The sequence below is a fragment of the Onychomys torridus genome, chromosome 1 (genome assembly GCF_903995425.1).
Source record: "Onychomys torridus chromosome 1, mOncTor1.1, whole genome shotgun sequence".
NCBI classification, from domain to species: Eukaryota; Metazoa; Chordata; class Mammalia; order Rodentia; family Cricetidae; genus Onychomys; species Onychomys torridus.
In genome coordinates, this window is record NC_050443.1 from 143333703 (window position 1) to 143349841 (window position 16139).

Below are 16139 nucleotides of genomic sequence, written 5' to 3' on the forward strand. Positions count from 1 at the left end.
GGAATTAAAATTCTCTATGAGATAAAGAGGTCCAATAAACACCATGCCATGTCCTCATGGGTTATTTTAGAAGCTGTTTCAAAGGGTGAACAATACTAAAGCCATGGGGACAGGGTGCCTACTTGTAACTCACAAATACAGAACTACTCACTATACCTACTCATAAGAATAACAGCCTTACTAATGAAAAATACTTAGAGAAGTATCCATTTTCATGATATTGAGTAGACACATATGAAACTTGAAAGATACTATAAGCATTATTTATGATAGCTAAACAACCTAAATGTTTATTTTGGATGAATAGATAAAATAAATGTGTGTACTTTGTGTATATGCATGTTTGTGTATATATAAGTAGACTTTAAAAAGAAGGAAATCCTGCCATCTGTCACTGAAGGACAAAATACCACAGCTCATAGAAGCAGGCACTTGAAAGATCTTATGTTATATATTCTTAGTACAATTAGAAGATTAAATAAATAACTGAGTTGGACACACTGGCACATGCCTTTAATTCTAGTACTCTAGAGGCAGGGGTAGGTAGATCTATGTGAATTCAGGCCTGCCAGTCTACACAGCAAGTTCTAGGCCAGCCAAAGCCACATAGCAAGATCCTGCCTCAAAACAAAACAAAACAAAACAAAAACAACTGATGTCCAAGAATAAATTTTTCCATCTCTTATCATAAAGATCCCTCCAAAAAGAGACAGAAGACTAATCTATTGCTCAGGGGAAGGGAGTGGTCTATAAAAGAGCAGTCAGTTAGATTTTTCTATGTATTTCATGAATTTTTTAAAGAGTATTATAATGGTTGGCAGAAAAATATTGGTGAGTTTCTAAGCTTATCATTTACATTATAATTTCTGTAGATACAGCTTTCATGATCATAATTAGAAATGATCTTATGAGTGAAGTGTGGTGGTACATGCCTGTTATCTCAGTACTTGGGAGGCCGAGGCAGATGATGACAAGTTTAAAGGCCAGCCTGTGCTACAAATTAAGACTTTCTTTTTATTCAGAAAATTATACAAACTATACAAATTATACAAAAGAACAAACTTGTATGTCAAAGAAATGGCATCTTAAATAATAGGAAACAGGAATAAAACACATTACATAAAAAAACGACCAATATATTGAAAACATACCTTATTCCAGAGAGAATATCATAGGCATGAAGATCTAATATATTTGAGAGATGAACTCTAAAAGAAAGGAAATATTTAAACAGCTGAAAATTTTGTGAAATAGATCCAATTGATCAAGAATAAAATTTCAAATTGGGCACAGTGGCACAGGTCTAAAATCTCAGTATTGAGAAGGTAGATAAAAGGATCTGAAGCACAAGGACATCCTTGGCTACAGAGTAAGTTCAAGGTCAGTCTGGGCTACATAAGACCCTGTCTTAAAAAGAAAAATCTCTAAGGATCTTGATCAAAATATGTAAGCATAAAGATTAGTAGGGGTTGGAGAGAGAGCTGAATGGTTAAAGCATCTGCTGCTCTATAGAGGACCTGGGTTTGGTTCTCAGCCTCTCTTGGTGGCTTACAACTGCCTGAAAACTCCAGTTTCAGGAGATCTGATGCTCTTTTCTGACCTCTATGAGTATTAGACACACACACGGTATATACATACACACATGTAGGCAAAACAATCATACACACAAAAGAAAAATAAATATTTTTAAAAACTAGCATATTACCTTTAGGTAGATACATTAAATGACAGGTGGTGGTAGTGGGGATACTAGGAGTCTGGGGCTACAAGTACAGCACTTTGACAAAGCATGTGTAAAACTCTGAAATCAATCCTAAATACCAAAATATATATAAAAAACACCAAAGGGAGTCAAACCACCAGGGTGAGAATTAATATTAGCTCCCTCTGGAGCCACACATTTGATTTTACTTGTTCAGAATGAGAGCATGAGTAGAGTAGACAAGCTTCCCAGTTCACAATGCTGTCAGAACAAATGCTTTCTCTGAAAATTAGTTACGACTGAACCTTATTAGGAATGCAGCAATTCAAATCAGTAAGAATCAACTTCAACCAGCACTTGCTTTGGTTTAAATACACAGAAATAAATTTATAAAAATGGATGACTGATTTTCAGTTTTAACATAAGCCCATGGAAAGAGCAGAGAACAGTGACTTAATAGTTAAACAAAATTGAAGGGAATATTTCAAATACGGCAAAACTACAAACAGCTTGTCAGACATTTCTAAATGTATTTTTACAAGGAAAACAAAGTTCATTTGTCATAGTCAAGATGTGTGATTAAGCATACAAACGTAAGATAAAATATCTCTTTTAGCTCAGAACTGGCCAGCTATGCTTGCGTTGTTCACTCACAGCAAACAGCCACACACTCAGGACAGCACTCTACGAGATTATGAACACTTATCTTGGCATAGACAGACAAATTCCCATCTTATTAACAACAAATACCAACATTCTATGTTAATATACTATAACAATACTTCAAATATTGGACACTCTAGATGTTCTGAGCCAGGAAAATGACCAGGCAAGGAAGCAAATTTTCTGAGAATGAAGAAATTGAGTATCAATTTACACTAAGAGATCAAAATCCTAGCATTAAGCATACTTCCTTTTCCATCTTACAGTTAAACAATTATCAATAAAGACAAGTTAAAACCACACAAGTTCACCATCTTCACTTCAGCAAATACTTTAAAGAAAAGTCTATATAGCAATTCTGTGACTAGCCAGTTCTGCATTAAAAAGCACCCTTCTAAAAGCACCCCTGCCCCACTGTGACAGTGTCCTTGAAAACACCATCAGTTAAGAGCTAACTCTGCTTTACAGCACATCCTTTAGGTACTTCTAAGAATGAAAAGACCAACAATAGAATAATAACAGAGTGTCAAGTCTCTAACCAAAACCTCAACAGTCGGTATAAGAGGATAAATCATAAGCTTCCACATTGAAGTTTTGATGATTTTTTTCCCCAAACTAGCACTGTTTTGAAGAAGAAAGTCTGTACTCACTTAAAACATGCCTAGAAAAATTTTCACGGCATTGATTATGTTCATTTAATTTCTTCCTTCAGAAATAAAAACATCAGATATTTTCCAAGACATTCAAACAGTAAGATTTAAAAATATATATTTTAAATTAAATAGGGAAATAAATCAAAGAAGGGAAAAAAATCCTCAAATGTTCATTCTTCTCCTACTGTCTTATACTGCCTGCAGCTGCAACTTTAGAGAGAGTGCTTCCTAGCCATCTTTTCTAATTCAGTGAGTCTTTCCACAGGGTTCACCAGGTCCACACAGCTGCCATTATTTCCAAAAGCTTGGTGCTAAACTCTAGCACTAAGGTTTCAAATATTCTCATTACCCTTTCTAAACCCACACCCATCCTACTCTCCCCAAGTCTTTCCGACCTTCCTGCATGCCCTAAACTTCAGAAACTAGACCACAGTGAGTCCACCCCTCAAGCGTCTCACTGCTGTGAAACCTTTCAGTAACTCCTTGTTGCCAACAGAAATTCCCATGTGTCACGGCATTCATGGTCCTTTATGGAAGACTGCTTATACCTTTCCTCTCAGCTACATGCAGCATTGTGTCCTAGTCACTTTAAAATGGTATCTCTGAAATTAAGGCTTCTGTACACCTGGAAAAAATCACCTGTATTCCAGGCGATCTGGAAAAACATCCATTCACTGTTTAGGACTCTAATCAAATCATTCTCCTAGTTAAGTTTTCCCGACTCTTCATTAAGAAAAACTGAATGATCATTTCTCTGCCTTCTTATTCTTACAGAACTCTGTGCAGACAATATTTCTGTTGTGATATATTAAGAATATCTAAGGTGTTGCTTTTAATTGTTCACTTCTCAGTTTTTCCCAAATGACTGATCAATCCAGTGTCTTAAAAGAACTTTTATCTGTCCCTTAATTCTGAACCCACCCTGAAATGCCTAGAACCAGTGGAAAATTGAAATGGTTAACTTATTATTGACCAGCTGCATTTTGATTTTCCTCTGTTCAATTCACTTGAATCTCTAAAATTTAAAGAAGTCCAGAAAAGATAAGAATGCATGCCTTCCAATGTCCACTCCTACTTCAGAAGTCTATGCAGTCCCTTAGAACTAGGACTTGCCTGCCAATCCACTTAAACACTGCCAGCAAGACAACCCCACACATGATTCTTACTCCCGTTTTTACAAAGTCAAGGTGAGCTTTTGCTTATGCATGCTTAGAGCACTTTCACTTTTGCCAGCTTTTGTCAACCTCAAAATACTAATGGGATTAAAATGGTAAAAATAAATAATGACTCCAATTATTTTGCTAAGAACTAAATCTCTAGTTTCTAAACTGGGAAGCCCAAGTTGCCATATACCTCAAGGAAATTGAGGAAATACTTAATGTAAGATTCATGATGCAATAATAAGACTCCTACACATAGCTGAACTCCAGTGTTCCCAGCAAGGACATGTTATTTTAGTCTCAGATCCACTACCAACAGCAGGTAATGAAGAATGAGAAGATAGAGATTTTCTTCACTTGCACCCTCATCCTTAAGTAATAAACACTGCATGATTAATACTCTTGTAAGAGAGCAAATGTTACAAATACATGATGAATGAAACCATTACATAATAAGCTAATCAAGAGGGGACTTTATTTAGAACATGAATACTTTCAAAGTGGAAATAAAAAAAATATGAACTGAATACATGCTGTCACAACAGAAACACCATTACTGATATGTATAATTCTTAAAAGCTAATTTAAGTGTTATGAAGATGCCGGCCATTTAGAAAGGAAAGAAAATCAAGGAGAAAATAAATATAGACTGTGATAGGAAGAAGACTTACTGAGGAATGGCTCAGAGTATGTGTTAGATGATCATGCTTCTACAGCAGAGTTGAAAAATCTGGAAGCACATTTGCTTTACAGTGCCTGTAGCAGGATCACACTAAAGGCATTTGGGGCTCCTGCAAATGCCTACCAAATTCATTCTCCAGCTGCACACATGCTCAGAGCAGCTGCCTCTGTTACTGCCTCACACTTCTGCCAGTCTGTCAGCACCTCTAATCTTTGCAATTGCAGCAAGTCACATAGCTAAGGCTTCTTCTGAATCTGACAATGAAGACTCTCAGCTAGAGTCTGGGTGGCACTAGGCTGCCAGCTGTGAGTCTCAAAAGGGTCTACTGGCTACTAAGCCATTCTTGTTTCCAACAGGAGCTTAACAAAATACCCTTGCACCGAACTTTTCTGAAATCATGCAGCATTCAATGGAAAACATTTCAATCTACAAAAGTACAGGTCACAGAGGTTTTTTTAAAGAGTACTATTTCAGAAGATTATATACATCTTTAAGAACAGAACTACATAAAAAAAATCCATGTATTCTTATTGCAGTTTCTTGCAATACTAAGGTTTTAAAGTATTAAAAACCTATTTAAAGGCTTTAAATTAAGATTCTTGAATATGCTTTCCCAGACTTATGTATCATAGCTGTGTAGTTCTTAGCAAAGGTACTATTTAAATATGGCAAATTAATTTGTAAAGAGCATTCAGACAATGTTTAGGTCTGACTTTAATTCATCTGTCCTTACTACATCACAATCAAGTTACTTATCAATTTTTAATAACTAAAGGCTAAGTTATTTGTTATTATTAGTAATAATTTTTCCCTTTTCTTCCTCCCTCCTTCCACCTCATATAGCCTAGCATCTCCTTGAACTTCCTACATAGTCAAGGCTGACCTTGAACTTCTAGCCTCCTGCCTATATATCTAAAGGGCTGAGATTATAGGTATGTACACTATGCACAGTTTATGAGTGCTGCACTCAACTCCAGGGCCTTATGCATGTTAGGCAACAATCTCGCAACTGACATGTACCTTCAGTCCTAGTAATAACTTTAAAAAGTACCTTGATCTCTGAGTTTCTAAAACTTTCCCCAGTCCATTTATTGATCTGAAATAAAAAGCAAAAGGAAGGAGTTAAAAAAAAATGGTAACTTTTAAAAAAAATACAAAATCAATCATTCCTAAAACAAAAGTAAACAGATACAAGTGTAACTAGAACTAGTAAAAATTGAAAAACAAACTTGCACTTTTTTTATGGCTTAGATTCTTTCTCTTCAAACCACAAATCTAGCACAATCTAGTTGTGCACTTAAGAAAACTTGCTCCTCAAAGACTACCATACAACTGGAAGGCTAGGCATGATTGTCAGTGATGAAAGGTCCTTCACTTTAGGAAAGGGGTAAGGATGTGGCTCAGTGGTACAGTCCTTGCATAGAATGTGACTTGGTGGTACAGTGCTTGCCTAGCATGCACAAACTCCTAGGTTTAACCCCAGCACTGCCAACAAGAAAAGGAAGCAAAAAGATGATTCATAAGTAGCAGGGATTCCTAATGTTCGTGTATACTCAAAACCTCTGCATGACAGTCAATTTTAACCCAAATACTTTGTGGAAATGGTGAATACAAAAGACCAGATAAAGGAAAATGGTTCCCTTTGTATGCCACAAAAGCCACTTGAATTCCTTCAAACACCGTGAACATCAATGTATTTCTAGAGGATTAATTCTCTTTTCTTTACAGGTACATATCCAAAATATGTGCTGCTTGTTGGGTATGTTCTCATGGGTAAGCCTTTCTGTGTACAAGGATTCTGAGGTAAGACTCACTTTTGGACTACTTAACAAGAGTCTTAATCTTCACTTCAGAGAAGCAAATCTCCATTGTAGTAACAGCCCAGGAAGCCCTTACTAAGTGTCAGGCACTCGGCATGGTTCACCAGCAACTTCACAGGTCTCATGTACCACTTAAAGCAAACTTAGATGATAGGTTTTAATCTTGTTTTGAAGATGATGTTTAAGAAGCTTAAATAAAACCCCCTAAGAACAGTGAGAAACAGATCAAGGACTGCAAGCAAAGCAGACTCCCATATTCCTAAACACTATACAATATTACCTGCCTTCTACAGGAGACATTACTTTCCATAGTAAAACCTAAGGATATTATTATTAAAATAAGAGAAAAATATAAAAGAAAAAGTACAAATTTCTTTCTCTTGTAATCATAATCACTACAAATGACCTGTTTAATGAGATATATTTTTTGATTCTGTTTTATATACTATATAAACTAGTGGTACTACAGTCAACATGTAAGATCAATAAAAATTTTATCAAATATGGTAGTACTAATCCATTATAGAAAACTCTATAGTCACTAAAAGTGACCAACAGGGAAAGTTACTAAAATATATGGCAGTGTCTAATTTAGGTCTTACAAAATAATTCAAGACACAGTCCCTGGACTTTACCCACATTTGAAAAGTCCACCTTTGGTTTCAAAAGGAATGGGACTCTCCAAAATAATCATCAAAATGACTGTTATTACTTATTAATAACAGTATGAGTCCTTTTATTCTATTTTGATTAGTTGTGCCACATAGGCAATGTAGACAAAAGGCAAACCAGAAGACAAAGCCTAGTTGACAATTAAGGAAACCATTAAAATCAAGGAGGGCTCAAGTGGAAGAGACAAAATCTGGGTAAGGAAGACTTCATTAAGGAATGGGAGGAAAAGAGAAAATAGGCTCTACAGATGAAAATATATAATCTTATATATTATAAAGGAAGGGATGGACTCAGAAAGTGGCAAGTGAGAAAACACTATGAGTAGGTGGGACCTAGTAAGATACATACATGAAAAAGTGAATTAACAGTCTTAGGACATTATGGAGGCTTGATCTTAGGAAAGAGTCAAAGAACAGACAGGAAATGAAAACTTATAAAGACAGTTGGTGGACCTAGAATATCAGCCTAAAAATTCTGCATTTTGTTTTGTAAGCACTGGCGAATTATTTCATACATTCCTATTTAACAGTCAATTAGTCAAGAACAATATATGTGATTCCTTAATGATCTTTGAAGTCAGACAACCTTGAATCTTATTTTATGTTCCTATAGAGCAACAGTCATCGTAAAAAAGATTTTACATATTAAAATTTAGATCTGAAGGCATTTAACATACTTATAATTTTCACTGTTCTTTAAAATGACTTTAGGTTTATTTTTAATTGACATATAAAGACAGTACATAAAGATGGGGTACTGGGTAATACATGTACAGACTGACACACTTAGGTAAACACACCTATCTCCTCCAACATTCTTTCTTCTGGCTTTTAAAATACAATAGTCCAATGCTGTCTACTGTACCTGATAGTTGTTCTTAATTTGTTTAGCTCCTCTTCTGAAACCAAGTCTGTTTTATTGATAAGAATCATGTCTGCCAAAGCAACTTGCCTAAAACAGCAAAGAACAAGTATCAGAAGAAAAATGTTAAAAAAAAAAAAATCACAAAAATGTTTAGAAACATTTAAGTCAACATTTCAATTAAGAACCAGCTTGGGTTCAGCTTATTCCCAATCTACTCATTCCACAGAATCTCATACATCACTATGTAAGCTCATCCAAAAATTATTTGTTACTAATTCTATAAAGATAAGCCTCCAGAGTTTTTAGTTAGAAAATAATTTTTAATTCATGGTGTGTGTGTATGTGTGTGTGTGTTATGAAAGAAAAGCATAAAATTCAGATATCCATTATGATGGGAATAAGGATAGCCTATTTGATTAAAATTGCAAAATTTACCATGATTTTCAAAGAAATACAGAGAACAAGTTCACATTAAAAAATTTGCTTTATATTACTATACTTAAAAAAATATATCAAGATTTTGTATAATATCTTCTTCATCCCTATGAATATTATTGTTGTGAAATAGATACACAGAAATCCTAGTTAAAGAATTGAACTGATAAAATGCTACATAACAGATTATTTTCCTCAATTCTTCAGGAAATTCTAATCACTAAACTACTAGTTTCTAATTCTGTTCTTAAGATATAAATCAAAGAACACAAGCAAAATTGAAAAAAATAACTCCAGACTGTATATCATAATCCTACTTCTATTTAAGTAAGTTGATGTGGCTAACAACAAAATGCACACATTTCCAGATATTAGCAGTCACAGTCTTTAAGTAGGAGACCTTCCATTTAATCTTTCATGGACTTCACAACTTTCTGATATTTTCTATTTGACTTATGTATATTTTCTATAATAACCATTTTGTGAGGAAAAAGTTATAATCCTATTTAAATTAATTTTAACTTAAATCACAATTACACAACAACACAATATTTAAGAAGGGCTACAAAAGAATTATCAAACTCCAAGATAACAAGGACTCATTTGCTTTCAGTCTTTTATGTCCTGTGCTGGGATCATCTGTAGCAAATCCCAGGAGGCCTCACTCTTAAGCCCAGCAGCACATTTGGTTTCAAAACCTACATCCCATTAGTGAAAATATGCTTAGGGTAGGGAAACTAATTGAAATACTTGTAAGTTTACAGACAAAACAATTAAGAACACAGAAGTTCTTAAAAATTATTTTAAGTGCCAAGTCAAAAGTATCTCAGTATTTGTTCCTCTGTACTGAGTAACAGTGAGGAGTGAGGCAGTGTCTAAGGGAGCAAATTAACTATCTTCAGTTCCAGAGAAGTGGCATGAAAATAAAATGCTTCTAAATGTTAAGAATCTTCGAAGTTCATCAAAATCAACTATGCCCTGCACTCACCATTCATTTATTCCACAATATAAATGATTTAAATGAAATGCTAGTTATGAGTCCATGATGGGGAGATAGCAATAATGTGTAGGAGGAAAAGAAAGTAAGTTGCCTTAACTACCTTCACATTTTTTTTTTTTTAAGTTCTTTTTTGTTTGTTTGTTACTTTAATTTCTTCTGGCTGGTTAGCAATCAATATAAGCTTTAAATATAAATACCTAGTAGCTTCATTGACAAGGCCATCAGGTTTTTCTTCAGTTAAATGCTGAACAAAACAAAATTTTAAAACAATTACTATAATACAATACAAAAATCTAATGTCAACATAAAGGATTTTACTTTAAAACTATCTTTTTTTTGTCTTAATGAGACTTTAAGTTCCATTATTAAATATAAATAAGAAAGATTTAGTTATTTACTATAATTGACTGAGAAGGCTACATTAGGTATTTTTTATCTCCAGAAGCAACCCTTCTTCTCTCAATACTATTTATATCCTGAACTCATCTATGCCATGAGGTTACCAGGGGCTGTCTTCTGCAAATTCATGTTTTCAACCTCATCACCTTACTTCTCAACAGAGACTCTCTATCACTGCAAAAAGCTAGCTACTGAGGACTACAGACAACTAGATATTAACATTTTACATTCTAATAGAATTTTATAAATTATTTAATTTTGGAGCTAGAGAGCTAGATGGCTTAGTTGTTAAAAGCTAGACTCACAAGCAAAAATAAATTATTTCACTTTTAAAACATTTTAACTCATTTAGGCATCATGACATGAGAAGTAGCTATTTTCATTTATATATTTATATATATAAATAAAATTAAATCTAATGCCCTCATCATCATAGAATACTGTTTTACATACCACCACCAGACTATTTTTTATTAAAAGTACACCTGATAGAAGTAAAGTGAACACAATTTAAAATCTTTTTTAAAAGCTTTTATGCCATGTACAACCAGTATTATATAGAACGTTACTTAATAATTACAGAAGAGCATATATAAAATTATGTACAAATTACATCATATTTTCTCAGGCTGGTTTCACAATTCATGGGGAGGTGACTATTATGGCTTAGAATTTAAGACACATTGAGGATTATTTAATAGACTTGGTTAAGACTAGAGAGGCAATCTTTTTTTCTTCCAAAGGTTTACCAAATACCATTTAGGTACAACAGAACCAATCAGAACCAAAGTCATGACAGTGGCATTGTCATATCCTTTTTTAATCCAATTTTATAAATTCAACCACATACTCACTCCCTAGTTACAGAGTTCACAGACCATAGAGTGTATCAATAATTACTCCATGCCAAAGGACCAAATGTATTATTCATATTTTCATAATTATTCATGGCTTCTTATTGTTAACAAATTCATTTAGCATGATATACTCTGCATCTAGAGAATAAAGCTATCATTAGTCCCTGGAACAGTCTATAAATGAACTGTAATTAACACAACCATTTGTTGACATAGACACATAAATTCTGTTATTTGAAAAATGCTATACACATATTGCAACACATCTCTTTCCACCTAAGCAGTCAAAAATGATACATCTACATCTGGATGATCCTATACAACATTCTTTAAAACTGAAATATTGTATAAGATGCTCTACTGGAAGTTTCATTTGCATGTATATCAATAGATGTATTGATTGTGACTTTGTAACATGTAAAAAAGAAATTAAAATTAACAACTTTAAAATTTTTCTTAAATGTAATTTAAAAAACCTGGTAGTTTCACAAAGCAACTTACAATGTTTTGAGTCACTTACCTAAGATAAATTTTCACTCGGAGCCAAATGGGACAGACTAACATTTGACTACCTCTAGATAAATAAGAGATTAAAAACAAAAATAACCTAAAAACTCCCAAAAGAAAAGCCTGCCAATATGCACAACTTGATTACAAGTACAAGTGATAATCACAGAAAAAGAGATAAATGCCTTGCCTATGCACATATGAAAGCTTTCTAAATATGAAAAGTAGTAAATGTATATTAACATTTATTTTTCTGGGCATCAGCCCTACATTTCCCTTATGAAAGTTCTACTTCCCCAAGCCAAGCTTAGCAAAAAGACCAAAACCTTGTTTTCTATGCAGAAAATATTTGGTCATAAGTCAGACCTCCATTTATAAAATAACAAAAATGTAAATTCAGATATTCTATTCTACCTATACAGGCATACAATGAAAAGTTTTATAAAAGTTTAAAAAAAAAAAAACCACCTATCTCCAAAGGATTCCTCAAATCTGCTAGAGACTGTAGCTTTTGTTTATATTTCAAAACAGGTAATAACAATTTTAGTACTAATGAACCCAACAAACCAGCATATTCAAAGAGTAAAGGTTCAAACTCCCAATGTGCCCTACCATGACAAACAAATAAGGAAGTGAGATGGTAGCCAATGTACACAAGTTCTAATTTCACAGGAGGAGTAAGTTCTGGAAATTTATTCTGGAAAGCATTATAACTATAATTAGGCCTATGGGATGGAATAATAGAAATTTCCCAAGTGATCAAAAACTGGTACCTATATAAGTGGGTGGACAAGGTTAGTATCTGATTGCTTCACAATGTTTTAGAATGTCTACACAGACAGATCAGGGTAGCAAACTGTGTATCTTAAATCTATACAATTTTTATTTGTGGCTTATGGCTCAATAAAGTTGGGGAACAAAAAGAAATCATTAAAAAAAATTACTACTACAGTCACAACTTCAAGAAGGGCTACAGGAGTTCTTTCCTGCAGAAATAAAGAAAAAAGCAGGAGCAAACAAAGAAAATAAATCAAAATGGTCTAAAAATTCATTAACCAAGAAAGAACTGTGCTGACCACAGTGGAAACAAATCCAATGTCAAAGATGTCAGACATCAGACAAAGAAAGAGGAGAGAAATAGCGGCATTTTTTTTTTTTTTACACTAGGACTGGTTAGACATCTAATGTGGTTTCAGCTTTGAAAAAATTATCGCATAATGTCAGTCTATTTATTTTTCTGGACTTTCCCAAGCCAAACTGATTTCTAACTGAATTGTTTCAATAGCTTGTGCAATACATTAGAAGACTCAGAAAGGAACCTCTCACTTGACCTTTTATGTGTAAACTTCATTCATTGATTCTATTGCATTAAATGCTGTCACATTTGTAGAACTGAAAAGAACAATGTCAGTGCCTAGATGTCAAGCCTTGAGAATAGAGAGCTGTCATTTTAAGTTGTCCAATTCTTTGCCCATGATTAAAAAATGAATATTTCAGATCAATGGGTGACAATCCCATTAGAGTGATAGCCTATGATATCAATTACCACTTCAGTTTCAATTTGGCTGGCTGGCCACAGGGTACCGTTTCTCAGCTTTACTTGTGATGGGCTGGCTCTGTGAAGCATGACACCCTTAAATTGCTGCCCATTACCCAACTGTCATTACTTGTAGTGCCTCAGAATTCTCTGAATCACAAGCAGCTACTGAGGTCAAGCTTTGCAACCAGAGGAATTGAACAAGTTGGCAAATTCTTTATATAAAGGCAAAGTTATTTATCTGACATCTGACTTGGAAAATCTAAAGTTTCCATTATTCTGACAGTATGTCAGTTTTGTGTAGGTATATTGATTTAATAATTTACGAGGTTTGATCAAAGTGGCAAGGGGTTAAACATATACTGTGTTTGCATTATTCAGAACACTGCTTTGTTTTGGGGTCTCTATCATGCCAGTAAAAGATTCTATTTAATTCCTCTCTATATCCAGTTATATATATAAAACTATTTTTGTAAGTATAAAACACTAGAGTTTGACTTTGGGTAAAGCATGTTAAATCTATTAAAAAAAAAAATCAAATCAAATGTCCTAGCTGCTATCTTGTGTACCCCAAATTTGTGAATCAACTTATAGAGGAAATTAATTCAAACATACCTATAAAAATGTTCAAAATTAGCCAGGTGGCGGTGGCATACCCCTTTAATCCCTTTAATTTAATTGGGAGGCAGAACCAGGTGGATCTCTGTGAGTTCAAGGCCAGCCTGGTCTACAGAGCGAGATCTAGGACAGGCACCAAAACTGTACAGAGAAACCTTGTCTCGAAAAACAAACAAACAAAAAGTTCAAAATGAGGAAATTTAAGTTTTCTAGTGGGTTTTTGTTTTTTTTACTACCTCCATTCCCATTTTCTTGAGATATGATTTGAAAATGGCCATTAGCATTATTTTCTTCTGTTGAAAAGCGCATACTCACACAGAGGTATATACCACCCTTCTCCTAAGTCAGTCTGTTTCTCTCTCTTTCCCTCCCTTCCTCTTTCTCCCTCCCTCTTACCCCAGCTCTAAATGCCTGTAGTTCAATCTATGTTTAAAGAGTTTTTTAAAAAAACAAATTACAACTACTCTTTTTACAAGAAACCTATTAAGCAAGGTGTGGGAGGCCACAACTATAATCTCAGCACTCAGGAGATCTAGAAGAAGGATTGTAAGTTTGAGGGCAGCCTGGGTTCCATACCAAATTCAAGACTGCATGGGCTAAACAGTAGGACCATCATACACACATACATACACACACACACACACACACAGCCATTAGAATTTTTCTGAGTAAAACTATAATATTTGCAAACTTTGTTTGAGTCCTATTCTACTCATAAGTTTAAACTGTAAACTCTAGAACAGGATTCAAATGTCTCAAATAGGGTACTGAGAGTTGGGGTTATAAAGGGCCAGTAAAGTAGACTGATAGCCATTTGGATTGACCTGGTAAATTTTCCCACAACATAATTTCATTGAAGAGTTGGAAGAAGGACCAACATAAAAATTAAGTTTAGATAAATCAAAGCGTAAAACATTCAACTCATGTTTAAACACTGATTTTTAACTCCCAAGAAATTGTTTTCTGAGACAGATTCTCACTATATAGCACTGGATGGCCTGGAATTCACTATGTAGATCAAGCTATCCTCCAACTCACTGACACCCACTTGTCTCTACCTCCCAACTCCTGAGACAAAAGGTGTGCACCACCATATCCAGCCTCCATGAAATGACTACTTGCTCCAGTCCATATGCCTGATAGGTGGTGGGGTGGAGGATTGGTGCTAGGACAGAGGTAAGCTTATTCTCCAGCACCTTTTGCAACATTTCCATTTCTTTAAAAATTTTCTTGGTTCAGTTGAAATCTGCGAAGTACTATTTTATCTTATGCAGCAATAAGCTTTTAAGCATTTTGAGTACATTTTATAAGTCGAGGCTAAACAAATACACTTAAAGACCTCAGCAGCTGACAAAAGCACAGCTGAGTATGATTTAATAAAGAATTTCTTCTTACTATGCACTAATTTTTATTTTTTCAAAATTAAATAAATCAGTATTTTGTTTAAAAAAATAATTTATAGTTCATGTTTGCTAACAGTTCTTAACAAAAACTAAGATCTCATATATTTTATTAAGCTGATTTTATTTTCTGTAAAAAAGAAAAACCAGGGTTGGGGATTTAGCTCAGTGGTAGAGCGCTTGCCTAGCAAGCACAAGGGCCTGGGTTCAATCCTCAGCTCAAAAAAAAAAAAAGAAAGAAAAGAAAAACCAATAGTGGGCATGGATTCTAGTGACAAGTAACACATATATCCAAACTTTATCCTGACCCTATAACCTTATTATAAAACATTACAGTAACTCCCATTTTTATCATAACACCAAACCAGACTAAAATAAATGCTATGCTTAAAACCACATAATCATGCCAGGCAGTGGTGGTACACACTTTTAATCCCAGCACTCGGGAGGCAGAGGCAGGCAGATCTCTGTCGGTTCGAGGCCAGCCTGATTTACAGAGTGAGCTCCAGGACAGGCTCCAAAACTACACAGAGAAACCCTGTCTCAAAAAACAAAAACAAAACAAACAAACAAAAAACCCACATAATAATAATATAAACACGCACAATCAAAGTGTATCTTTTACTTGGACTATTATTTTGAAAAAGGTTTTTCTTAAGAAAAATTTAACAGAAAGAGAAAACAATACAACCAACTCCTCCATTCCTACTCCTTGACAATTAGCAAGTTATATTTGCTCAACTTACTTTTAATCCATACTTTGAATCTACAACAGTTATGATACCTACAAAGAAATAAACATGTTAGTCACTCTTTAAAATTATCAGTTTTATGCAACTATACTGGAGAAGGAAAATTAAAACATCCTTTAGTTCACAAATACTATTCAATAAAGTTATTTTTTCTCTTATCAATATGACAAACTAAATCTTAGGAATACACAAAAATGTTTCAAATATATATTGAATGACTAGCTCTGTTTTTAAGAAACTAGAACACTTATAAAATTTAAAAATTAGGTCAACAATAAAATAAAACTTCTTTGGTATTTAAAGGTGCACGTCTTTAGTCCCAGCACTTGGGAGGCAGAGCCAGGTGGATCTTTGTAAGTTCCAGGCCAGCCTGGTCTATGGAGCGAGATCCAGGAAATGAGCAAAGCTACACAGAGAA

The 16139-nt window shown here is 34.2% G+C and overlaps 1 protein-coding gene across 4 annotated transcripts in view; it reads right to left on the minus strand.

Annotated features, from left to right (window-relative positions):
- The window catches only part of LOC118597466 (COBW domain-containing protein 1), a 44144-nt gene that overhangs the window by 13630 nt on the left and 14375 nt on the right, over positions 1–16139 (minus strand). For all 4 annotated transcript variants that reach the window (XM_036209054.1, XM_036209069.1, XM_036209062.1 and 1 more), the window contains 5 exons: positions 15716–15753; positions 9849–9895; positions 8217–8303; positions 5912–5956; positions 1152–1208 (listed from right to left, as the gene is read on the minus strand). In XM_036209054.1, the coding sequence (XP_036064947.1) occupies positions 1152–1208; positions 5912–5956; positions 8217–8303; positions 9849–9895; positions 15716–15753 (274 nt within the window). The remainder of the gene's footprint in view (positions 1–1151; positions 1209–5911; positions 5957–8216; positions 8304–9848; positions 9896–15715; positions 15754–16139) is intronic.